The following is a 27,652-nucleotide window of genomic DNA, read 5'->3' as shown; positions in this document are numbered from 1 at the left end:
TGGATCCAAACCTAAAACCCTGTTTCACAAAAGAAAAAATTTACCAACTGTAATTACTGGGAAAATGAAAAAAATTAAAAACTAGTTTATAGAGCATCTTGTAGGCAGATAAAATATTATAATGCAACATTATAAATAACTTTTTAAAAATGCACCTGGAGTGGGGAATATTGATTTACCCCCCTCCATTTTAGCTATAAACATTTGATTATTCTGAATTATCAATCAGCAACCCATCTTAAAGCAATAACAATAGATAATTGTAATTGATATTTTTAGTATATGGATGTGTTGAATTCTTCAAAAAAAATCCAAAAATGATTTTTATTGCCAGTTTGTAGTATATTTTGTAAAGAAACAGAGTAATACAGTAAACACTCCAATTCACTATCCAATCAAAGATGCACCGACAGTTGCTTCTGCTGTTGTTGCTCCAGAGTTAGCACAATCTAACTTGATGTTCATATTCAGAGGGAGGTTCAGCCAAACGGGTTTGTGCCTAGTAGCATCTAAGATGGGAAAATCACAAACAGACATAAGGTTTTGTTTTTCCTTTCCTTTCACTTTCCTTTTTATTTCTTTTTGACAGTAACATATTTATACAATATTTCTCTCTGTCAAGTAGATAATGACTAGGCCTGGATGACAAATTAAAAGTTTTGCAGCAGCGATAGAAAACTGAATTTAAATCCAGTATTGTGTGTGGAAGGGAGCAGCAGGCCCTCACTGCAAATAGTTGAATGGATGTGGGGGTGGAATATCAAATCCTAGGAATGTGCATGAATCTGAGGCTGGGCTTTTAAAAGGGAGGAGGTGGTACATTTGAAAAATAATAACCTAAATATTTTTTTAGGTTTAGGTATTAGTAAATTGCAGGCAGATTTTAGTCCATTAAAAAAATTGTCATCTGGACATCCCCCAGTTTTTCCCTATTGGGAAAGTGCATCTATGCTTCCTTATCCAACTTAAAAAAAATTGTACATAGGAATCTATTTGGATTGATTCCATAATTTATATGACTTTTATTTTGGGGCTCCATGATCCCAATCAGAATCAGATCTTTTACACTAGCTGTGGAGTTTTCTTTATTGGAGACTAAATCAAAGTTTGATGCAGCAAGTTCTAGTGCAGCTTTAGGCACAAAGACAATTGGGTGATCTTGGGCCAATCATTCTTTCTCAGCCCTCAGAAGGAGCCAATGGCAAACCACTAATGAAATTTTGCCAAGAACATTGTAGGTATTTGTCCAGGCAGTTTTCAAAAGTCAGCGCTGACTCAGAGCCAAAAAATATATTTCTTTCTTTCTGGCTCCAAACATAGTTGCTTTCACAGCCCGCTAAATGGCACTAAAGGAGACAATTGAACAGTGAACAATTAATTTATATTATTTTGTAGAATCTGAGGAGGTGGCTGAAGGGCAGAAAAGAAGTATATCCTGAATGTTTTCTTTGCTATTGGTTAGAGAAAGATTTTAAGAGGGTTAAAGAAAAGAGAGTTTGGGGGGGGGGGTTAAGCAAGTGGGGGGGAAGTTGGTTTGGGAGAAATTGTTAGAAGAATTGCCATCCCACTGACTACCCATTATTTAGAATAAAGAAAATAGAATAGTTTGGTTACAGCAATAAAATAAGAGGGAATTGTGTATGGGAAAGATTTTAACAACCGATGTCAAAAGAGAGGAAGGAAGAAACATAGGAGTCAGACATCCTTAACCAACTATTCAAGAAATCAACATCACAAATGACAGCATTAAATAAAAATCTCCAGAAATCATAAGGGAAAATGCTAAATAAAATAAAATAAAAGTGGAATTAAAAAGTGAAATTATGAATGTAGCGAAGAGGGTGCAACACAAAAAAGTTACCTAAGTTACAAATATATTAACTACAAAGCAGATCAGATACAAAATCCAAAACCAAGATACGTTTTGTCCAGCAAGACATCAACTATTTTCAAGAACTGACATGTGCTGGGTCTCTAAAGTTCTTACACCATCTCAAGGAAGTAGATATCCTCATACATGGATCAAAATCTTTTTGATTGGTCCATCTATGAAAAGCTGTTACTTCTAGAAAGCATATTATTCACATGCAAAAAAAAAATGTAGAAACAAATGCAGCTTACATGAAGGAGATTCTTATAAGGTTTGCAAAAAATAAGAAAATATGGGAATAAATTGTTGTATGAGAGAACAGAAATCGCATAACTTGCAAAAATCTGTAAGAAATTATATTCCATGCACATTATTGAACATAAAGAGAAAAAGTCTTGAAAATATAGCGGAGACTTAAAATTAAAGAATTTACTGAACAAAATGGTTCAATATTAAGCAAATCCATAACAATTCAAGGGACCAAAACATCAATGTAAAAAGAAAAAAGAAAAAACAGGAAGGCAGCAGTAATATTCCTAGATGCAGAATAACCTTTTGATAATTTTGGAATGTCCTTACAAATATTTTAAACAACAGGAATTTGCCAGCATTTAAAATTTGGTTGGAGAGTACATATTAACGACGAAGCAATTGTAGCAAATAGAACACTCTCCTTGAATTTTCCAATAAAGAAAGCTATGTGATAAAAATGCCAACTTTCTCCATTATTCTTTGCTTTAGAACACAGGATTTGAAAAGACAAGCAAATATTTTGGGAGAGGAATTCTTCTTGGAGAAGAATATTACATTTTATTACATGTCATTGTGTCAAAAATCATCTTTTTAAAAAGAGAAAGAAATTGCTCAGTAATAAATTGGTTACAGTCACTTTTTTGAGTCACTTGAGAAGTTTAGTGATTTTGCTTGAAAAATGGTGATATTTGCTATGATATGTACAGAATAACCCTTGAGTAACAAGGATATGCACATGGAAACATTTATGAGAGTAGTTATGAATAATTATTCAGCCACACACAGCTATATTGAATTGATTTAAAGTTTACCTTAAGAAATAGCACAGTCCAAGATACGGTCCAGGTCATATATGTTTAACAGTCCAAAGAATATCCAATTACAAAATCTTCTTACCGGTTGCCTTTGTCATTTACAGTAAACAAAGATATCAAAGTATAAGCACAGAAGAGAACCTTAGATAGCAACAGAATGTCAGAGAAACAGAATGTCAGAGAGCCATAATGTCAGAGAGAGACCATGTCAGAGAGAGCAAGCCATGATCTCTAGCTCCCTCTTATGGCAATTCACAATACAATCAACCAATCGGAACATAGTACAAATCAATACAGTGACTCTGTCTTAAAGCTACAAACATACATTGTTGGTTTATATATTGCCAACCCAACTAATTGGTGGACAGATTCCTAACAATATTGACATTTCAGAATCTTCTTGCCCATGTAGTTTGATATATTAAAAATTATTGCAGGCTGCATTAAGCCACAGATCAGCTGAATCAGTTTAAAAAAGAATAACATAAAATGTACAGATGCAAATTTATTTCTTTATTGTTCGTATTTTATTTTATAGATCTAAGTAAATAAATAATATAACATACGCAGCACTCTTTAAACCAGAAAATGAATGTCTAAAATCATATATCAGTCTCTTTAATATGACCACATGAAGCTGGGTTGTATACAGTTATAAACAGTGGATTCAAACCTAAAAGCCAACTCTGTAAAAGACAGATGTTACCAACTGAAATTACTGGGAAAATGATAACATTTAAAAACAAGTTTGTAGAACATCTTTAAGGCAGATAAAATATTAAAATGTAAATTTGATTAATCTGAACAATCAATCATCATCCCACCTTAAAGCAATGACAATAGACAATTGTAATTGATATTTTTTATTATATAGATTTTTGAACTCTTCAAGAAATAAAAGAAATTTAAAAATGATTTTTATTGATAAACCATTTATAATATATTTTGTAAAGAAACAAAAGTATACAGTAAACTTTCCAATTCACAATCCAATCAAAGATGCACAAACAGTTGCATCTGCTGTTGTTGTTCTGGAGTTAGCATAATGGAACTTGATGTTCAGAATCAGAGGGAGGTTCAGTCAAATGGATTTTTCCCAGTTCTAATAACTAGCATGAGAAAATCACAAAAAGACACAAGGTTTTGTTTTTTGTTTTGCTTTTTTTCTTTTTAACAGTAAGATATTGTATAAAAATATATTTATTTATTAAATTTATATGCTGCCCATATAAGTGACTCCAGCAAGCCAGGCAGTTTACAACAAGATGAAAATGACAATACAAAAGATGAATAAAATGATAAATGTTAACAAATTAGTAAAGATAGCCAAGGAACGAACTAATAGACAATGGGGTGAAGGTAGAGCTTTTTCTCAACCACCTCCAGTATAAAACACCCCAATGCAATGCCCCTAGGCCAATCAGCAGAGCCATGTTTTAATTATATTAAGTAAAACAAGATTAAGCTACATCTTAGAAGTTGCTGCAGAGTTTCCAACTACACATCTTTAAAAATTGTTAGTTGGCACAAAATGGGCTAAAATTTGCCATGATATAAATTCAGACCAATTCATTGAAGATATTCTACACAAAGTTAATGTAGGCACAGGGCTACATGGTGGGTGTCCCTGTTTTTCCAAGCATGGCCAGAAGGCAGCTTTAAACTTGGTAGATCTCTTGTTCTGCACAAGCATTATTAACTATGTCTTAGCTACAGGCTGTGGTCCTGCACAAGCACTATCAGTGGTGCCTCAGATATTGGTGGCTGTGAAGTTCTACAGTTTAAAAACTCCAGCCTGCTTTTGAGAAATAATACAGCAGCCTCAGATTCCAAAGAAGAGTTTAATGGTTATGCAAGCCTTTCTGCACCACTGGAGACCACCAACATCTGGCAATTCAAGACATATTTTCATGGAATGCAAGAAAACCTGTTGTTTAATAAAGAAAAAATAAAGAAAATGTTTCGTTTAGGCCCATCTTGTATGGATATTGTAAGCTGTGTTGTAATGGTACTGATTAGAAACAGTGGAAAACAGAAGTCATATCTTAGATGCTTACCAAACCTATGTAACGGAGACTAGATCATCTTTATCTTTCAGCAAAGGACACACAGTAGGTGAGAAACTCTCTTTTATTTACTGTTCAGTAATGTATGGTAGTAAAGATAACACAATAATAGTTTTATTTTGTAGTCTCTGAATTAATACCACATACAAAGCTATGGCCTTTCAAACTCTGTTGTCTCACAGAGGGGCTCCAACAGGAGAGCAATGTGAGGCCAGCGAGGTTCTACCTTCAATTTCAAGCCTTTATTTCCCAATGAAAGACAGGAAAAGCAGGGAGAAATTTGCTAAATGTATAGATATGTTGCATGAGGAGCCACCTGGCATGAAGGATTCAGCAGACAAGAGAGATCTGAGGCATCATCTGTACCCCAACTAACCAATTCCCATGAGGAACGTCAAGGAAAAAGAGAAGATGGAGGAAGGGACTATATTTTGGAGAGGGAGGTGATTTGATGGAATGTAATCCAGAGTTGCAGGCAGGGGTGGGATGCCACCAGTTCTGCTCGTTCTATAGAACAGGTAGCTCTGAAGAGCAGCAGACACCGAACTGGTTCAGTGTCTGCTGCTGTTTGGCCCACCCACCCACCTGGACTCTTACCTGTCCTTTATTTCCTGCTTTTTCAAACTCAGTTGCATTGCGCAGCACAGCTGAGGCTGAAAAAGCAGTAAAAAAGTGCCTTTTCAAACACTGTGCACCCATGCGCAGTGCTTATCAGCTGTCTGGGCGGTACAGCTTAAGGTTTATTACACGTGTGCAAAGTGCCATTGCACATGCAAAACATAATCACTGAAACAGTAGTAATACCAGTTGAATCCTGTTAAGTCTGGGCGGTGGGTCCCAAGGAGAAATGAGACTCGAAGTAGTGACAACAGCTCTTTATTAGGAAACCAGATACCGAGACAAGACTCCCCAGCCGAGGCAGCTCCTTTTATAGAGCTGGCTGCAGCTAGGCAGCCTATGACATGCATTTGAGCTTGCCGCGCTTGGTTTTACCCAATCGCGGCAGCCGAATAAGAACCAATCAGAATGCTTAGTTTTGTCCAATCACGGACCAATAGGAATGCAGGCCTACAAGCCTGCTAGTATGGAACACCCCTCCCCTCTTGGTTCCGTCCAAGGGGCGGGGTAACATAATCACGCAAGTAGGTGGGTCTTCGTACCTGCCTACTAAACTTGGGCAGTTCACAGTGTCTCTGTTCAGATGGGCTCTGCGTCGCTCTCAAGCTGCAAGATGGAACTGCCTGGAAGGGTGAGCTGGTCCTCTGGCGGCGACTCCTGCCTGGTGATTCCAGGTCGGTTGAGTCGTTTGCTCTGCTGCTCCCATCTGGGCTCCTTGGGCTGGTGGAGCTTGTCTGGCTGCTGCTACCAGGCGAAGTGCCCGTCTGCCACGACTCCCTTCTGGATGGTAAGTATTGTTGGTTTTTGTCTAATGTCTGTGGGGGGTGTTCTACTTGTACAGATGTTCGTTCATTTTCTGAACTTGAGGTTTCCCCCCACCCCCTCTGATTTCTTGGTTAGAGTCTATAAGGGGGGAAGCGGCCAGCCTGGAACTTAGCTGGTCAATATGACGTTTCCATGACCTCCCATCGGTGGTCTCGAGCCAGTAGGAGCAGGGGCCTGCGACTTGGGTGATTTTTGCAGGGATCCAAAGTGGGTCCCCTGTAAAGTTTTTGGCAAATACAGTGTCTCCTACCTTGAAGGCGCGGTGCTTGCTACTGGAACCAAGGGGTTTTTCTGGAGTGTAAGCAGGGTGCAGGCGGTCTAGAGGTGACCTGAGTCTTCTGCCCATTAATAGCTCTGCTGGGCTCTTGTTGGTGGTGGTATTTGGTGTGATATGTTGTAGAAGAAGCATCCTGGTGATCTTCTCGTGGATGTTGCCATGTTCCATTTTTTGCAGAGTTTTTTTTTGTAAATTGAACCATGCATTCAGCTCTACCATTCGCCGCCGAGTGAGCTGGCGACGTCAATGCGTGTCGGATGCCGCGGTCTGCCAAGTATTGTTCAAAAGCCAAGGCAGTAAATTGTGGCCCATTGTCAGAAATGATAACATCTGGCAGACCATGCGTTGTAAGTTCTTGATGACAGCTTCTATGGTGGTTGTCTTCATTGTGCTCACCTCGAGCCAATTTGAATAAGCGTCAACAGTGATTAAGAAGGTGTGCCCCTTGGTTGGCCCTGTGAAGTCAATATGGATGCACAACCAAGGGCCTCTGGGTGTTTCCCATTCTAATCACCAAATTTGAAAATATTATAAGAACTATTTATGATACACAACAAGCTAATATAATAATTGGGGAATATACCCACCCAATAAAAATAGAAAAAGGAGTCAGACAGGGCTGCCCACTCTCACCCCTGCGATTCATATTATCATTAGAATCATTATTAATGTGAATTAAACAGAACCCAGATATAAAAGGATTAAAGGTTAAGAAAGAAGAATATAAGTTGCAAGCGTTTGCGGACGATATGATTTTTTTCATTGAGGTGCATTTAGAGTCATTTATAGTGTCCTGCAGTCACATTACCCTGTTTTATGTCACTTTTGCCAAAAAATAGTATTTACTTGCAGTTTTATCATTCCCCTGCCCATAGCGAATCATTGTTTCTCGTAACAACTATGGATTTGCTTAACAACGATGGTAATTTACTTAATGACCAGTACAAAAAAGGTCATACAATTGGGTCAGTCACTTTAAGACCGTAACAAGTTATGATCATGATGAGTTGGCTCCAAATGGGTCATAACTCAAGGACTACCTACAATAAGCAAACTTCCTGTTATGTCTTGGGGACCTCTCATTACTTCGATCCACAACACTGGCGACGAAGGTGGGATCGGAAGGCTAGCCAGAAGCACTCAAAGAGAGCTGAAGTCACGGAATAACAAGCGCTGAATCACAGCCGTATCGCTCACAAGGAGCTCAGGCTCAGATCGCTGCCTCCCCAGAGAGAAAGCCACGAGCATTGTAGCCACTCGAATTAGAACACTACAGCAAGTGAAAGTCGGGCGCTGAAGCCGCAGCTGCCCGCGCTCGCAAAGGAGCGCCAAATTAAGTCCCGAGCGTTGTAGCCGCTCGAGTTAAAATGCTACAGCTAGTGAAAATCGGGCGCTGAAGCTGCAGCCGCCCGCGCTCGCAAAGGAGCGCCAAATTCAAACCGCTGTCGTTTGAATTCAGCCACTCAAGTGAAGTTCGGCACTGTAGCCCACAGTCGCCAACGCTCTCTAGGGAGCGCGAAATTTGAACTACTGTCAGTTACGGCGCTGTAGCCACAGCCACCAAACGCTCGCAGAGAGCGCGAAATACGAACTGCCTCTCGAGGCTGGAGTCACTGAGAAAGTTAAGGGCGCTGCAGCCACAGCCGCCAACGCTCCCGGTTAGCAATAAGACAGGGTCACGCACACCCAGTGAGACAAACCAGTCTGCCAAGAGACTGAGTGATCCATAATGAATGTCAATTCGGCATTCCCACCATTCAAACCTGATGAAGAAAAATGGGATTCGTACAGGAATCGCTTCAACCACTTTATCGATGCCATCGGATTGGCTGATGCTACAGAGCAGAGGAAGAAATCCTACTTCCTCAGCTACTGCGGGGCTGCAGTCTACGATACCGCCACAGCACTATTGGCACCTCGAGAGATCAAGAACGTCCCATGGTCTGAGCTGTTGGAAACACTTTCCAACCACTATTCACCGAAACCATCCCAGATCGCTAGACGTTTTGCATTCAGAATAAGGAAGCAAGCCGAGGGGGAAACCATCAACCAATACATGGCCGCCCTGAGGACAGCAGCTCTTCACTGTGAGTTTAAGAACTATCTGGACGACATGATGCTCGATCAACTCGTCTGTGGGGTAAGAGATCTTAGGCTCCAAAGATGGCTGTTGGCCAGGAAAGATTTGAACCTGCCCCAGGCCGTTGAGGAAGCTTTAGCTGCTGAACTCTCAGCCCAGTCCGCAGCTGAGATCCAGGGCACCGCACCCAAGCCCAGCACTTCCTCCATATACTCTGAAGAAGTGGTGAGCGAAGATGACCCTACTGAATACTCTGACATCCATTGCCTCAAGCCGGTGAGACAGTCACAGGTAGGAACCAGGCAGAGAAACAACAGCGGCCCGAAACAGACTCTTCTGTGCCTGACCTGTGGAGGTTCCCATGCCCGGGCATCTTGCAGGTTCAAAAACGCCAGCTGCCACAACTGTCACAAGAAAGGCCACCTCGCAAGAGTCTGCCTAGCAGCGCGCGTTTTTCCACAAAAATCTCCTCCTTCTCCTGGTTCCCAAAGGCAAGTAGAGAGCTGCTATACTTGCTACCATGCTAATCACACGTTTCATACCCCCAATAAAATAACACTTTCTGTCTCCTTAGAAGGTAAACCCTGCTGCATGGAGGTGGACACGGGGTCAGCGCTCTCAATCATCTCTTGGGACACACTTAAGGAGATCCAGCCCAGGCTGGCTAGGAAGCAACTACAAAGGTGCAGCCTCACCCTGAGAGACTACCAAGGAAAGAACATCCCTGTCCTCGGGAAAGGCAAGTTCCTAGTCCAATTCAAAACCTTTAAAGGCCATCTGCCTTTGGTGGTTGTTAAAGGTGCCCTCCCTAGACTTTTGGGGTTGGATTGGTTCCCCTCTCTTGGCCTTAGTGTAACGGGGGTCCATGCCGTCTCAACTTCCGATACTGACTCCTTATTCTCAGACTACGCTGACGTTTTTAGTAGCAAGTTAGGCTGTTATAATGGAACACCCATTTCCTTCTCAGTAGACCCCCAGGCAACTCCCATCCGCCTAAAACCACGTAGGGTACCATTCGCCATCCGCCCAAAATTGGACGCGGAACTAGACAAACTCCTCGAACAGGGGGTGATTGAACCCACTGATTTCGCCAAATGGGAGACCCCCATAGTCACCCCACTTAAAAAAGACGGTAATTTGAGAATTTGTGCTGATTACAAGACATCAATAAACCGTTATTTACAGGTTAGCGCATATCCTGTTCCAGTTATTCAGCACCTATTGCACACATTCGAACCCGGCAACATTTTCGCCAAACTGGACATGTCACAAGCGTACCAACAGTTTCCTGTTGACAATCAAACAGCTGACTTGCAGACAATAGTAACACACAGAGGAGCATTCAGGTGTAAACGCCTCCAGTTTGGCGTAAGTGTAGCCCCAGGTATTTTTCAATCATTGATGGAGCGTATACTCCAAGGCCTCCCTGGTGTAGTGCCGTACTTCGATGACATTTTGGTCTCAGCCAGAGACAGACCCCAGCTCATCCAGAGGGTCAGAGCAGTGTTAGAGAAGTTCAGGCAGCATGGCCTCAAACTAAAACGGGAGAAGTGTGCCATCGCCACTAGACAGGTGGACTTTCTAGGATACAGGCTAGACGCCTCAGGCATCCACCCGGTGGAATCTAAAGTCAAGGCAATCCATGAGGCGCCCACGCCCACCAAAAAAGCCGAGTTGCAAGCCTTCCTGGGTTTATTGAACTTCTATGCTTCGTTCCTCCCACACAAAGCCTCAGTCGCGGAACCACTGCACAGGCTTTTAGATAAAAACTCACCATGGCATTGGGGACATAAGGAAAACCATGCATTCGAAGCAGTAAAGTCCCTACTCACCTCTGAGGCTGTCTTAATTCAATTTGACCAGCGCCTCCCCCTCGTACTTGCTGCAGACGCATCCCCTTTTGGGATAGGAGCTGTCTTAAGCCACAGACTTCCCAATGGCTCCGAAGCTCCAATTGCCTTCTTTTCACGAACCCTCTCGGCGACTGAGCGTAATTACGGCCAAATTGATAAGGAGGCCCTGGCTGCAGTAGCAGCAGTCAAAAAATTCCACGAATTTTTGTTCGGACACCATTTCGAACTAGTAACAGACCACAAGCCTCTTCTGGGCCTGTTATCCGGGGACAAGCAAACCCCCCAGGTGTTGTCCCCCAGGATGACCAGATGGACCTTGTTCCTGGCGGCTTACTCGTACAAACTGGTCTATTGTCCTGGGAAAAATCTGAGCCATGCAGATGCCCTCAGCCGCTGTCCCTTGCCGGCCCCAGTCGAGGACCCAGCTCCTGTGCATGCTATTTTCGAGGTCAACGAACTCAAGCTGCCAGTGACTGCAGACGACATCGCGGCACATTCAAAAAAGGACAAAACAATCGCCCAGGTTCTGGACTGGGTAGGGAGGGGGTGGCCGGAAACTAACTATTCAGTTGATTTCACCCCATTTAAAACTTGCCAGCAGGAGCTTTCTAAGTTGCAAGGATGCCTGTTGTGGGGTACCAGAGTCGTCATCCCAACCACCCTTCGCACTTCCATCCTGAAGGTGCTGCACGAGGGCCACCCAGGCATCATGCGGATGAAGGCGTTGGCTCGCAGTTACGTCTGGTGGCCAGGCATGGACGACCAGATCGCCAAGTGGGTAAGCTCGTGTCGTCCCTGTCAGGAATCCAGGGCAGCCCCGCCAGCCGCCACTCCCACCAGGTGGGAAAGTGCCAATGCCCCATGGTCAAGACTTCACATCGACCTAGCCGGGCCAATGCATGGCAAGACCTTCTTAGTGGTCATAGACTCGTACTCTAAGTGGATCGATGTGGCATTACTTCCGACGACCACCACTCAAGCAGTTGCCAAAGCACTGACTCGTTTTTTCGTGACCCATGGACTTCCTGACACCCTGGTCTCCGACAACGGCCCCCAGTTCACTTCAAGTGAATTTAGCAGGTATGTCACCAATCTGGGCATCAGACACGTCCTCACGGCCCCCTTTCACCCTTCTAGCAATGGGCTGGCGGAGGTGGCAGTCAGATCAGCTAAGAAGGCTCTGGCCCGGTTCGGCCAAGAGGACTGGCACTCTAAACTGTCTCGTTTCCTCCTGAGCCAGCATACCACACCGTGCACGGTTACGAACAAATCCCCGGCCGAACTGCTTATGGGGAGACGCCTGAGGACCACTTTAGACAGGCTACACCCCCACTACTGCCCGGGCACCCCTTTGGGGTCTGATAGTCTGGCCAGGGATTTCGCATTACAGGACCTGGTGTTTGCCAGGAACTATGCGGGGGACCCACTGTGGGTGCCGGGGAAGGTCGTAGCTGTCACAGGTCTGAGATCTTATCGGGTCCAGCTAGAAGACGGTCGTGTATGGCGGAGGCACCTGGACCAGCTGCGGAGACGACGAAGCAGCCTGACCACCCCAGATCTGTCTCCACCGGACAGCCCTCAGGTTCAGCACCCAGGTCCAGCCGAGAACTCCCAGGGAGACCAGCCGCCTCCAACGGAGCAGAGGGAGCAGGCAGTAGACCGGGACTGCCAGCTGGAGATGCCACCGTTTTCCCCCAGCGATGGCATCCGCCATTCGGGCAAAGACTATTCTCCAACCCAGCCCGAAGGCAGAGACTTTCCCCGGGGTCCAGATCCTGCACCGAGCCAAGCTCGCCACCCTATGTACTCTGACCAGGACTCCACGAACTTGTCATCACCCAATGACTCTTCCGAGTTACGTCGCTCCGGTCGCCAACACAGACCACCGGTGTATCTCAAGGACTATACGTGTTCCCATCTAGGGGGAAGGGGTGTTATGTCTTGGGGACCGGTTGGGGTTTCCAACCAGGTCCGTTCTTTAAGCGGGAGCACGAGCAGCTCCCATTGGCTGGCTCCGTTTGACAGTCGGCTATAAAAGCCGGCTGTCGGGCTGAGCCAGTTGTCGTTCGCTAGCCAGGTCTGCCTGTTAGTAAGCAGACGCGATGACCCTTTATTCCCTGAATAAAGCCTGTTCCACTTATGCTCTGGTCTGAGCCTCTCATTACTTCGATCCACAACACTTCCCTTGCCTAACCTAAACAAATCTGGGGATAGGAAGGTAGAGAGGTTGAAAGGCTATTAAAATTGCCCCACCAAAAGCATTCCTTTGAATGCAATTCTGTGGAATTTCGTCCTTGCCAGTGCTTTGACTTACACTGGGTGGTCCTGGAGAAATCTTTCTGACAGTTTTATGTATTGGATTTCCATGACTAAACCTTTCTCAATTGTAATCACCCTTTCCTCTTTCATCAGCAATATCTGAACAAAATTTTTAATGCTGCCAACAGTTCCTTTCCTAGAAAAAATAAACCATTGCTTACTAGTATAGGCCTTGATATTAATTTCTCAGTACACATTATCTGTAGCTTTTTTGTTTTTATCAGGTCTAAATGCTGTCAGCTGAGAATTTATTCTGTATTTCTTAACTCTCTCATCTTGTTCTTCCCTTGGTTTTTTTTCTTTTCTTTTTTTAGAGATGTGGAACTTAATAGGGCTCAAAGAGAATACAATAGTGGGAGAGTAGACACACATAGACCCACAAATATTATACTGCATAAAGAAAGCAAATATACATTTCAAATCAGCCTTGCTGGGCAGAATCGGGAAGATAATAATTGTAGAATAATTGCCTCTAACCCTTCAGCTAGTGATTTTGAAAGAGCCTGGAATTGGGTAACATTCACAACTGCTTATGCCAATGAGTTACTAATTAATTTTACAATTATTGGGAAAGGAATACTTTCTATGCTCTCTGTTGATTGAGGCCAGTTTTCCTCTTTCTTTTCCTTCATGAATGACTTTTGCAACCATCAAAAACAATGATAAATATATGATTGGCTCAAAAGTATGGCTATTAATATGAATATCAGCAAATATAGTCTTAGCTTCAGTATCTTGTGAAATCAACATTATCCTCCTTGTCTTCTCATGAAGGATATAATCATTGTGAATTTAGACATCCACTAATTTCTTTCTATTTATCCTGATATAAACCCAACTGAAATACATCTCTATACTTTCAATCACTCTGACTTATGAAGCCTCATCTTACACATGGAAATCACTTGGTTATTATCATATCAAGTTCTTTATTAACTGAAACAAAGAGCCTCAAAATAGGCATGAATATTGATGCAAAGTATTTTTCTATCCACAAATCAACTGCTGAAAAATCTTGCATTTGAAAAGGGGATTGGGATTATAAATCCATGATATTCTTAAAGAATCTGGCATTACAAATGTCCAGAAAGCCACAAATGAAAAATTGAACTCTTGGCTAAAAGTAACTGGGCCTTTAATGAATGCAGCAGAAACTGTTTTTCTTAGTAACCCCTTGATTTCTTTTCTTAACTTACCATTTTGAGAAGAGCAGCCTGGCCAAAGAAGAAAAGCAACAACCAGAAGCAGCCAGCCTTTCATAGCTTTTCAGGCAATGTCCCAACCACAACAATTCAGTTCAGCAGTTTAGCTATTTCACCTGATTTCTCTGAGCTACTATTATCCCTTTCTCTTTTGCTTTGCTTTTTGTTCGGGAACTAGTGAGGAGGAAATATTACTCAAATATTACTTTGACCTTGATAACTAAAAGGGGACTTCCTGAGAACTTTATGAGAACTTTGTGAACTTTGTGTTGCAATGGTGATAACAAACAAATCAAACAACAGTTCAGCTTTTCAGTGCTTCCAATTCTTCAGAAAGAAAAAGAACACCACTTACATTCCAGTGTTGATAAATTCTGAGGGATTGAACTAGAAGATCTCCGAAGTCCAAAATAACTGTTGTTTTGTTAAGATTTCTGTGAGTAGCAAGTTCTTGATGTGTTTTACTTGCAACCCATTCACACAGTCGCTTCTAGAAATCATGTTTTGTTTCTGTGCCTTTAAGGCTCCCCTGAAAGAAAGTCATCAGCTATCCAACTGTTCCTGACATTGGCATTCAAAACGTCTTTGTTTGAGCTGCATCATGCCTATGCAGCACAAAGATTATGTATGTTTACTGAAGATTAAATTTCACTCTGTTCAACAGCACTTGCTTGGAAGTGTGCTGGAGGGATTGCTGATTGAACATCAACATCAGGATTGAAAAGGATTGTCATTCCAAGCAAAGTTGTGCAAGTTTTCTTCCCCAAACAGGAACTGCATGCAACTAAATATTCAAACCATGCACAGATGGATTTTATATGAATGTGCAGTTAAGCCCACAAGCATTTATGAAATTTTGCTATATTAATTTTGCTATATTCAGACACGCATACACATGCACACCTATTAAAATTATGAAACTTTTACCTAACGAGAAGAAAATCGAGGAGTGGTTCCAAGCACAAGTGGAACTCCAAAGGTGAATCCTTTAGGAAGGATTGCACACTTTTAATTGCATTTGGGCTCTTCCCCTTCCGTCCCTCCCCCTCGTTAAGAAATCAAGGACAAACAAGATTGTTAAGGGCTGATTTGCCATCACAGGCCCTCCCCTGATACATGACCATCTGGAGAATCATCCCAGAGTCTTCAGTAGCAGCAGCTAATGGTAAAATTATCAAACATGACTTTTATGAAAAATTATTGGCTATGGAAAACATTTTCTCATTCTTCCATGTCTTAACATTGTATTTTTATTGTAAATCACCCAGAATGACTGAGGTGAAAAGGACAGTGTAGAAATTTGATAACTAAATAAATTACATTTGATATCTGACATATCTATTTTGGTGGAATGAAACCCATGAATGGAATATACAACTAGAGGGATTTAAATTATTTAAAAGAAACAGACCTAATAAAAGGAGGTGGAGTTGTGCTATATATAAGAAACAACTATAGCTCAACAAAAATACAACAGAATAATGGTTAAAAACATCTTGAATGCATTTGGATCAATATAAAAGGAAAAAATAATGACATTAACATAGGTGTATACTACAGGCCACCCAACCAAACAGAAGAAATAGATGAGCGTTTTGCTAATCAGTTAACTAAGGTATGTAGGAAGCACACCACAATCGTAATGGGGACTTTAACTACTCTGACATCAACTGGGAGACAAACCTAGTGGAAGATCAAACAGATTCCTGACAAATCTAGCAGATAACTTTGTCTCCCAAAAGGTAGAGATGAAGTTTAGGGTTAAAATAACAAAAAAAGCTTTTTTTTCTGAAATGGTATAAGGTTTCTTGCCTGAACAAGGGGTTGAACTAGAAGACTTCCAAAGTCCAAAATAACCGTTATTTTGTTAAGATTTCTGTGATATGAATAAAATTCATTCCTTTTAGAGCAATGGGAGAGAAGCACTATGGAGATGAAGGTAATACTAAAAATAATGAGGAATGGAGCCTGGAATGCTGAATCTGCCAGGTTTTCACCTCTTCTGGTCTGATCTTTCTAAAGGTCTTCAGTAGCAGCAGCAGCTGCTAATATCAAAATTATTATACGTGAGATTTATGAAAAATTACTTTCAGTACAAACCATTTTCTCATTCTTCCAGGTCTTAATACTGTATTTTTATGGTAAATCACCTAGAGTGACTCAGGTGAAATGGACAATGTAGAAATTCGATAACTAAATAAATTACATTTGATATCTGACATATCTATTTTGCATTTATTATGTCAATATTTATAGAAGCCACAAGTTTCAGATATCCTGTGGGAATAAACTTTGATTTGGGTATTGGGTAATGATTAGTCTAAGACCTTATACATACATGCTTGCTTAAAGGTCACTGAGATAGTGTAAGGAAATTAAGAACAAACACTAGAAACAATCAAGCAGCTCAGACAACTGTAAACAAGTCTGTACTATATCTAATTATTGTAATCCACAATGTGACTATACTTGCTATGCTAAAAATCTCAATAAAAGGGAGCACTGGAATTTGCTCTGGGCTCTCATCCCGAGAACACTCGCTTGTGTCTCATCTTTTCCATGAGAGACCACCACAATATCCAATACCTTCCTTTAATTACTAACAATCTTCAGCTAAATGCAGTTACATATTAGCCAATCATATCAGGGAGACTGCACTCTTTAGTACCTGTTTTTTCCTCAGATACTGCAGAGCTAGGATTGGGTTGCACTCCAGAAGGTCAAAATAGTATGAACCCTTGGAAACCAGAAGAACAAGAAAATAAGACATTGCCTCCTTATCAGAAGGATACAAGACCTACCGTTCTCTTACTAACCAGGAAAATTCCCTTTTATAGGGAAAATGTGATTTTACCTTTCTCAATTTTGATCACCCTGCTCTCTTTCCCTGTATACTTCATCAGCAATATCTGCCAAAAATATTTCAATGCTGGCAACAGTTCTTTTCCCAGAGATATTAAATCATTTCTAACTAGAATTAGCCCTGATACTAATTACTCAATACATATTATCTTTTTATCAGGTCTAAATGCTACCAGCTGAAAATTTAGTCTGTCATTTTTAAATCTCTCATCTTATTAGTTCCTTGTTCTTCTTTCTTTTCTTTCTTTTTTACAGATATTAGTAGGGTTCTAAGAGAATACAATAGTGGGATAATACACACACAAAAACCCACAAATATATTAACCAAATATAAATTTCAAATCAGCCATACTGGGAAAAAACTAGAGAAGAAAATAATTGTAGAATAATTAACTCTCTCTAACTCTTCAGCTATCAAATTTGAAAATAAGAGCTTGAAATGTACCAATTGTACCAATTATCAATTAATTGTACCAATTATCAGTTAATTTTATAATTATTGGGAAAGGAATACCTTCTATGCTCTGTGTTGATTGTGGGCAGTTTTCTTCCTTTTCCTTTATGAATGGTTTTTGCAAGCATTGTTAAATATATGATTGACTCAAAAGTCCGATTAGTATGAATACCTGCAAATATACTCATGGCTTCAATGTCTCATGAAGTGAATATTATCCTCCTTGTCTTTTTGTGAAAGATGTAATCACTATGAATTTAGACATCCACCAATTTCTTTGTATTGATCCTGATGTAAATCCAACTGAAATGCATCTCTATAATTTCAATCACTCTGACGTAGGAAGCCTCATCTTAGACATGATAATCACTTGGTTATTATCGTATCAAGTTCTTTATTAATTGAAAAAAGTTCCTCAAGATGGGAGTGAATTTATAATGATACAAAGTATTTTGCTATTTACAAATCAGTTGCTGAAAAATGTTGGAAACCCTGCAGCAACTTCTAAGATGTAGCTTAATCTTGTTTTACTTATTATAATTAAAACACGGCTCTGCTGATTGTCCTAGGGCAGGGGTGGGATTCAATTTTTTTAACAACCGGTTCTGTGGGCGTGGCTTAGTTGGTGGGCATGGCTTGCTGGTCATGTGACTGGATGGGTGTGGCCAACTCAACGTCACTCACATCAAGGTGCACTTCTCCTCGCCTGGCCTCTCATGACAGTGGAGATGCTGCAGCGGTCATTAGTGTGAAAATGGTCATAAGGCACGTTTTTCAGTGCCATTGTAACTTTGAATGGTCACTAGTTTTAGACCAAAACTCAAAAAGGGTATGTAAATTCACATTTGAATGTCAATCCTTCTAGCTATCCAAGAAGCCTTGCTGAATGCCACTCATCTTGGTTCCTTGTCATTAAAAGCTTCTTTTTGGCAACTCTGCTTCATTGTTCAGTAATTTCTTCAAAGTGCTAACTCCAATGGGAGTATTTCCTCCCAACAGTAGTGTAAAAAGCTTAAAACAACCCTTCCCCTTTAAGAAAGTACTGGCAAAGGAAAATAAAACCTCCTTTGGAGACAGTAAGTCTAGGCATACTGCCAAGAATGTAAGAAGGGTGGAAAAAAACAAAAGGAGATTTCTTTCAACAGCCAGTTCTCCAAACTGCTTAGAAAGTTAACAACCGGTTTTAGCGAATAGGTGAGAACCTGTAGAACCCCACCCCTGGCCTAGGGGCATTGCATTGGGGTGTTTTACACTGGAGGTGGTTAGTTGATTAAGAAAAGACTCTACCTTCACCCAATTGTCTGTTAGTCCGTTCCTTGGCTATCTTTGATAATTTGTTAACATTTATAATTTTATTCATCTTTTGTATTGTCATTTTCATCTTGTTGTAAACTGCCTGGCTTGCTAGAGTCACTTATATGGGCAACATATAAATTTAATAAATAAATATATTTTATACAATATCTTGCTGTTAAAAAGAAAAAAAAAAGCAAAACAAAAACAAAAACCTTGTATCTGTTTGTGATTTTCTCATGTTAGTTATTAGAACTGGCAGAAATCCATTTGACTGAACCTCCCTCTGATTCTGAACATCAAGTTCCATTATGCTAATTCCAGAGCAACAACAGCAGATGCAACTGTCTGTGCATCTTTGATTGGATTGTGAATTGCAAAGTTTACTGTATACCTTTGTTTCTTTACAAAATATATTATAAATGGTTTATCAATAAAAATCATTTTTGAATTTATTTTATTTCTTGAAGAATTCAAGAATCTATATACTAAAAAACATCAATTACAATTATCTATTGTCATTGCTTTAAGATTGGCTGATGATTGATCGTTCAGATTAATCAAATGTTACATTATAATATTTAATCTGCCTTAAAGATGTTCTACAAACTTGTTTTAAAATGTTATTATTTTCCCAGTAATTTCAGTTAGTAAAATCTGTCTTTTACAGAGTAGGCTTTTAGGTTTGGATCCACGGTTTGTAACTGCATACAATCCAGCTTCATGTGATCATATTAAAGAGACTGATATATCATTCCAGACATTCATCTTCTGGTTTAAAGGGTGCTGTATATGTTCTATTGTTCATTTACTTAGATCTGTACAATAAAATATGAACAATAAAAAATAAATTTGCATGTGTATATTTTATGTTATTCTTTTTTACATTGATTCATCTGATCTGCAGCAGAATGCAGCCTGCAATAATTTTTAATATATCAAGCAACATGGACAAGAAGATTCTAAAATGTCAATATCACCATTTTTCAAGCAAAATACTAAACTTCTCAAGTGACTCAAAAAAGTGACTGTAAACAATTTACTACTGAGCAATTTCTTTCCTTTTTTTAAGATGACCTTTGACACAATTACATGTAATAAATTTTAATAATTTATAAGGTATTCTTGATATTTTGGGATATAAACTCTGTTAGTCTGAATGAATCAGAAGCACAAAAAAATTAAAAATAGAAGTGGTGTATTAGATGTTACCAAACTTTTCATCTTTATTGGGGAAAGTTAGAATACAAATGCAGTGAATAAACAAGCTCATAATATGCTTAAGTCAACACAGATAATAGACAGATATTGGGAACTGGAGTACAGCAATGCCAAGAAAGCCCCTACAGAGGATCTTCCAATAAAATATCCACTTTAGAAATATTTGATATTTACATGTAAATATCAATGCAAATTTGTATTTCACTAATACCATTTGTATTAATTGCAATTTCAAATGCAAACATCATCTTATAATAAGAATTCTGTGATCCAAATGGAATTCCTTCCATTCAGAGCAATGGAAAAGAAGTTCTATGGGGATGATAGTAATACTTAAAAACAATCAGGCATGGGACAGGGAGCCACAAACATCATCCATCATTTCATCTCTTCTAATCTGATGCTCAATGCTGGCAGATTCCAAAACTGAAGACCAGGAAACTAAAATAAGTAGACCTAGTTTAACTTCAATGAGCTATTTTCATTGATTTCATTGTGCTCAATGCAACAAATTCAATCAGTGTGTAACCTAAGGAAGTAATTGTTAGGTTGGATCTAGTAGTCTCGTAAAGTAAATAGAATTTCATTTAGTGATGTATCATCAATCAATCTTATCCAATTCATTTCAGAGCATCTTCTTGTTCAATCTATTTTCCCATTTATTCTAAGCTTAGAAATATTTCATGGATACCTTGTTTTATATGTAATGTATAATTTATGATTACATAGCTGTGGCGGCACAATGGTTAGAATGCAGTATTGCAGGCTAACTCTGTATTCCCACTGCCAGGAGTCTGATCCAGACTGACTCAAGGTGGACTTAGTTTTCCATCCTTCCAAGGCTGATAAAATGAAGACTAAGATTGTTGGGGGCAATATCCTGATTCTATAGACCACTTAGAGAAGGCTGTAAAACACTATGAAGTGGTCTATAAATCTAAGTGTAATTGCTATTATTAGTGGTTACTAATTCAGTTAAATTTATTTTTTGTTCTGGTCCTGTGACTCTCGACATAAATATGCATGTAGACATATGAGTAAGTGAGTAAGAATATGTAAGTTCAAAGTCCAGGAGAATATTTCAATGTCAATGCAAATGAAATAAATAAAGTAAAATGTATGTGTGTTTACTTGGAATCATTCATTTTGAGGCAACTAAATTTGTTAGCTGAGGCCAATGAAATCAGTAAAAATAGCTCTCTGGGTTTAAAGTAGAGTTTCCACTCATTTCAGCCCCAGCACAGAGAAATCTCCTGGTCTTCATCTTGGAATCTGTCAAGATTCAGCAACAGACCAGTAGAGATGAAATGCTAACAGATTTTTTCCCCTTCCTGCCCCATTTTTCTTTGTTTTTAAGCATCAACCCAGCTGTATAGTGTTTCCCTACCATTGCTCTGAACTATGACAGCCCTTTGCCAAAGTATATGTCTGGTCAGTGGCTAAAAGAATGAAAAAGTTCAACATTTATCCCAATACCAAAGAAAAATGATACAAAAGACTGTTCCAACCACTGAACTATAGCCTTGATATTACACATGAGTAAAATTCGCTTGAAGATAATCTAGTGACATTTCAATCCAACCACCAATGGAGAACTATCTCATGTATAAGCAAAATTTTGGAAAGTTCCTCCCCCTGGATGTGTTTTAGCAAGAAGTCGAATCAGTCGAAGTATTGAGCCCAAGGGACTTGTTTGGGTGATAGTTTTTGTGGGGTCCTAAGGGCTTCTAAGTTTTTATGTTTGGTCCAGACCTTGAATGGTCTCTGCTCCCCTTCCAGCAGGTGGCGCCAGGTTTGCAGTGCCCATCTCACTGCAAAAGCCTCTTTTTCCCATACAGCCCATTGTCTCTCTGTGTCCGTGAGCTTGTGGGAGGTGTAGGCAAAGGCTGTAGGCTTCCTTGGTTGTTTCTTTGGAGTAACACTGCTCCCACTGCCACGTCACTGGCATCTGCTTGAAAGATGAAGGGTTGTTTGGGGTCAGGATGCTTCAGTACTGGTTCTTTTGCAAACAGTTCTTTCAATGTTTCAAATGCTTTTTGGCAAGTTAGGTCCCACAGTAGGGGTTGTCCCGGGCGGGGTTTTGTTCCTGGACTCCTTGTCTTTAGGAGGTCCATCATGGGTTTGGCAATTCTTGTGAAGGAGGGGATGAATTGTTGGTAAAAGTTTGTGAACCCCAAGAAGCTTTGTAGCTGTCTGCGGGTACTAGGGGGCTGCCAGCCCAGAATGGCTTGTACTTTGGCTGGGTCCATCTCTATGCCCTCATTGGAGACTCGATAATCCAGGTAGTCCAACTGTGCACAGTGAAATGTGCATTTTGACAGCTTGGTATACAGGTTTGTTGCTAGAAGTTTTTCTAGTACCTGGCGGAATAGGGGTATGTGGTTATCCATCGTCTCAGTGTATCTGAGAATGTTGTTTAAGTAAACAAGAACCCCCTTATGAAGATGTTCATATAGCACCTCGTTTATTAACTGCATGAACACCACCGGGGGGGCCCTGTAGTCCGAAAGGCCTGACCTTGAATTGGAAAGTCCCTAGGGGGCACTTGAATGCTGTTTTCCATTCATCTCCCTCCCTGTTGCTAACTGGATAGTATGCTTCTCTGAGATCTAATTTGGTAAAGACCTTCTCGTTGGCCAGGTGGGATAGCATGTCCTTCATGAGTGGGAGGGGATATAGATAGTGTGTGCACAGTCCATTGATCGCTCTAAAGTTGATGCATAATCTCATAGTTCTATCTTTTTTTTTTCTTTGAACAGGATTGGAGCTGAAACCTATGATTTGATTCGCTCGATGAACCCTTCTGCTAAGTTTTTGTCTATATATTTGCACATGACTTGCATTTCTCGGGACATCATGGTGTACATTTTGGGTTTTGGTAGTTTTACCCAGGAATGATTTCTGTGGCACAGTCTGTCTCATGGTGGGGAGGTAGGATGTCACACTCAGTCTTGGTGAATACTTCAGCCAGATCTTGATATTCTCTTAGAATCTGTCTGACCTCTGGGATTTTGTCAGAGGTGGCTGCCAGTTGTTTTGGTGAACTGTCTGGAAGGGTTCTCTGTGTGGGTGGTTGTTAGGAATGTAAGTCACCTAATAGTTGGGTTGGAAAATATATAAACCAGGATAGACATTTTAATACTGTCTGTTTAAGAGAATGCTAAGACTGTAATAGGGTGTGGTTTCTCAAATGGCCATAAGATGGAGCCAGAAACCTGGGTTGTTTCATCCTGTTCTGTTGTTCCTGGAGGGAGTTGCCAGTTTTACATTTTTCCCTATTGACTGTTGTTCTTGGATTTGATGTAAGTCTGTTACTGAACTGTTTTTTGATACTGGACTTTGTTATTTGGATTATCCCTGGAAAACTGACTGCTTTAACTGTGAATGACTTGGACTGTTTTGTTGAACTTTGCCTAATGGTTTTACTGAAAGTAAAAACCTACATTTTACTATACAGTGTATCTTGTGCTAGTTGTGTGTTATTCTTTACTACTCTCACTACGTCTCCCTGTGTGTGCTTATTCTCCTAGTGGGGAATTACTTCAACAGTGGTGATTCTATTTGATGGGGAGGAAGGGGTTGGAGTCCCATTGCTAGCCTCAGTCCGCAGCTACCCCCTTGCCACCAGATGGTCGGGCCCCACTTGTCTAGCCAGGAAAGCTCCAGTATGACTGTATCTGTCATTTTGGGAGCCACTACAAATTGAATGGTTTCCTAGTGATCTGCTAGCTCTAGTCTCACTGGTTTGGTTAAGTGAGTGGCATAGGCTTCTCCCAACAGGGAGCCATCTACTCATTCAAACCGGATTGTGTGAGTCAGCTTTTCTGCTCTAATCCCCAGTTTCAGGACCGTGGTTAAGTTGATCAGGCACCTAGTGCAGCCTGAATCTATTAGGACTTCCTGTTTTTGGAGCTGTGAGCCATATTGGGAAGATGAATGGGGGAACCAGTCCACTCACCATCAGGTCGTTTTTGCCCTCGTTGTTGCTGTCATAAGAATCTGGCAACTGGGAGATCCAGTTTGAGCTTCTTCGGTGACAGACCGAAATCAGTGATTGTGCGCAGTTTTGATCTGTGCTCACTGCTGGAGAACCCCGAGCCAGCTGGTTTGGGGGCTAAGCCACCCCGTAGAGGTGGTGAAGAGGGGTGAGACTGCCAGCAGGGTCGAGGAGAGCCACATCTCTCCTCCCCCAGCTGGCCATTACTCCCTTTCCTGAAGGCGTTGCAGTGGTGGTCAGAAATGCTCATCTCAAAGAAGAATTTGACTGGAAAAGAATGTGCAGGAGGAAGATAAGAAGAGAAAGTTTTCAGCTGACTGGGTTGAACTGGAGAAACAACAATACAAGGTAAACTGGAATTTGAATTATAAAGAACAACATTATTCCCAAAGAAGACTTTGAAGCTGCAAATGAGGGAGGGAAGGGAAAGGATTTGATTTTTTTTCTTTTCTTTCCTATATTGACAACTAGGAGATTTAAGCAAGAAATCAGCAAAAATCCACCTTGACAGTAACAGGTATTTAAGCTGAAAATAAAATGTCAAAGGGATAATAAAGATTTCTGGATTCTCAAAAACTTTTAAAAGAAGGAAAAAAACAAAAGGGTGGAATCTGGAAATAGGGAGGAGACCACCTGGAAGTGAAAGGAATTAACAGTGAAACTTTAACAAGATTCCTAAAAGATACATTTTAACTGAAACTTTGTAACAAGATAAGAGAACCTCAGGAAGAGAAAGTGGAAAAAAGAAGCAAGAAGAAACAGCTTTGGATTATTTGGATTACTTAGTGATTTTTGGATTTTTGGCTATTGGATCTAAAGGACTAAAATTAATCAGGTGGTTGTTTAAAAGTTTTTAAAATGGTATCACTCTTGGAGGAATTGAGAATGGAACTTAAAAAAACAGAAAGAAGGTGCCCAAGAAGGAAGAGGTTCTTTTGGCTTTGTATTTCAATTTTTAGAAATGGAGATTCCGAACTATGAGAAACAACAAGAAATGCCTGTAGAACGAGAAGGGCAGGACAAAGAAAAAGCCATCTTCAATGACCAAGTATTTCTATGTGGGGTAAAGAAAGGAAAGGGAGGAAAGAGAGTGAAAAATTTAAGATCCGAAAAAACAACCCCCCCAAAAAATAGTTTGAAAAGTAATTATATCATTAGGAAGAAACAGAAGAGAGATTTAGAGAAGAGAGAATCAGAATTAGAGAGAGAAGGGGTCAAAAGGGGAAGGGAGAAGAAGAGGGAGAAGAGGGAAAGGAAAAGAAATTATAAAGCACAGAACCAGGACATAGAGAAATAGGGAAATTGTACAAGACACAGAGATAATGGGTGAAAACTTAATTGAAAGGGGGATTGTGCAAGGGTACATAAGATAGTATTATTATATTAGAAATAGAAATGAACTTTGAAAATATGAAACAAGTGTGATTAAAATGATAGATAAAATACTCATTGCAATGTAATGGAATGTTTAATAAATGAAATAAAGAGAATGAGAAAATGAAATTAGGAAAGGAGGGGAACATTTTAATTATTATAAATGTGTTATAAAAATTTAAGTGAAGAGGAATATGAAAGAAACATGAAAAAATTATGGAAATATTATAAGTGTTTCTAGAAGTATGATATCCTATTGAAAAGGAATGTTAAAGATTATAACTAACATTAATGATAGAGCTGAATTGGAATAGAATAAGTATTTTATTTATTATTGTTTTATATATTTATTTTCTCTTTAAGAACTTAGTGCATATTTTAAGAATGTACCAAGCAGAATTCTACTGGAAGTTATGTTATATTGAATGCTATAATTGTAAAGGCATAAATTGAAGTTTAAATAAGAGTTGAATGGATAAAAATTAAAAGATACAAAGGTGTCATACTCCAATTAGTAACTACAGGGGGAAATTTTGTTGAATGATAAAAGAAAATATGAAATTGAAACAGGACAGACAAAAGTATAAATATGATGACTAGAAAGGTATTGAAACTTAGAAAAAGATACAAATAATTGAATTTAGAAAGGAATGAGATAATTAAAAGTAAGATTGAGAAAACTAAGGGAAGGGAAAAATTATTGAGAAAATGTTAAAATAGTAATAAGATATGGAATAGAACACAAAGATGAATATGAAATTGTGTCTGTATGGAGAAGTGATAACCCGGGACCATGCTATTCTAAAAAAGAAAGAAATTTTACTTGTATTATGTTTTGTGAAAACCCAAATAAAAGTTTTATATATATATAAAAAAGAATCTGGCAACTGATCACTGTTGCCTGGGGTTGCAACCCCTTCGGCTGGGTGGGGAGGGACCTCTGCTTCCTGAAGGGACATCTGGGATGCCTTGGAGCACGTCTGGGGCCTTGTTCTGGTTGTGCTCTGGGGATTGGTTCCAGACTTGGTTTCAGGTCTGGGATTGTGCATGCCCTTGCCATATGCCCTACTCCCCCACATTGGTAATATTTAAATAGACTTCGTGAGAGAGCTTTTTTGGGGGCTGGACATGGTGCTGCGATGTCCCGCTAGCTGGGTGGTCTCTGGTCTGGCTGCCCTCTCTCTTTGGCTCCTAATGGCTTTCTCATATCATTAGCACATAATGCCCCATCAACTTTTATGGCCACTCGGAATCACTCAAAGAGTCGGTTTGGGATGTCCTGATAGGCAGTTACTTTGCTAATTTGCTTGTCCAGGCTGGTTCTGAAAAAATGAACCCCACTGATTCTCCTGAATTCACGGATGTGTTCCTTGATGGGCCACTCTTCCTGTTTTAGTTGCTGAGCTCATCTTTTGCTTACGGGTCCTCCTCTGCCTCCTCAAATCTGACCTCTAGCAATTGTAGGAAGTCATCTACGTCATGTAGTTGGGAGCCTCTCCTCTTATAGAGGGTTGCTAGTCATCCTCTTGCTTCTCCTTCTAGCTCCTGAGAAATGGCATTCATCATGGCTCTAAGGGATGGGTAGAGGTGTCCATAGCGTTCCAGGTACATCTCAGCTGAGTCAAGGAATAAAGCTAGCTGGTCTGAGTCTCCCTCAAATTTCCCCTTGAACCGAGGCAGTTCATTGGGTTCTACTCCTTCCTCTCCCTGTCACCCTCTGTAAGCCTGAACTTGAAGTGGCTGACCTTCCTCCCCAGCTCTAGTTTGCACAGGAGGAAGGGACTGCCTGCTGCCAAGGGGAAGCACTGGCTGCCACTGTGTGCTCTTTTTTCTTCTGGTATGTAGAAAGGAAGAGCTGTGGTCTTGCCTGCTTCTCCCCACTTCAAAGGTCCTGTAAAAGTTCCCCTCAGTTTTGGGTGGCGGGACAGTTTATCATCTTGAATGGTGGCCTGTTCAGATCCCTCCTTCAGCTGCTCTATGGATCTCCCTAGGGATTCCATCAGGTACTTATCTGGTTTTATCCCTTCCAAAGGAGCAGGTTTCTTCTTCTGTAATTATGCTATCAGTTTCTGTTTGCTTCCGGCTGGAGGCCAAGCTTTCTTCTGATAGCCTCTGCCATGGTTACCTGAGTTTCTCCCCATGTGCCCCAGATGTTGGGGAGCGATGGAAGAGGCCGGGATGCAGGCACCCCGGTGATTAATTATGAGAGTTGGCTATCTGTTAGGATTCTGGCAGTTACTCCAATTAAATCATGAGCCTCAGCCACACTTCCAA

The 27,652-nt window shown here is 40.5% G+C and overlaps 2 protein-coding genes and 1 long non-coding RNA gene across 14 annotated transcripts in view; 1 reads left to right on the top strand and 2 right to left on the bottom strand.

Annotated features, from left to right (window-relative positions):
• Positions 1-3,496, top strand: part of LOC113454770 (complement factor H-like) — an 84,770-nt gene extending 81,274 nt beyond the window's left edge. Inside the window, exon 12 of the mRNA XM_087930335.1 lies at positions 3,476-3,496. Within this exon, the coding sequence (XP_087786461.1) occupies positions 3,476-3,481 (6 nt within the window). The 3' untranslated portion in view covers positions 3,482-3,496. The remainder of the gene's footprint in view (positions 1-3,475) is intronic.
• LOC113436187 (complement factor H-related protein 5-like) overlaps positions 1-27,652 on the bottom strand; it is a 256,629-nt gene that overhangs the window by 175,450 nt on the left and 53,527 nt on the right. The gene's annotated exons all lie outside the window — the stretch shown is intronic.
• LOC148126206 (uncharacterized) lies at positions 306-3,320 on the bottom strand. Its single transcript, XR_015742956.1, has 2 exons — positions 2,935-3,320; positions 306-509 (listed from the first exon to the last, which is right to left on the bottom strand). It is a non-coding gene; the product is annotated as an uncharacterized LOC148126206 (long non-coding RNA).

This window comes from Pseudonaja textilis, chromosome 3 (assembly GCF_049901715.1).
Source record: "Pseudonaja textilis isolate UNSWEBS1 chromosome 3, rPseTex1.2, whole genome shotgun sequence".
Lineage (NCBI taxonomy): Eukaryota > Metazoa > Chordata > Lepidosauria > Squamata > Elapidae > Pseudonaja > Pseudonaja textilis.
This window is presented reverse-complemented; position numbering and strand designations above follow the sequence as displayed.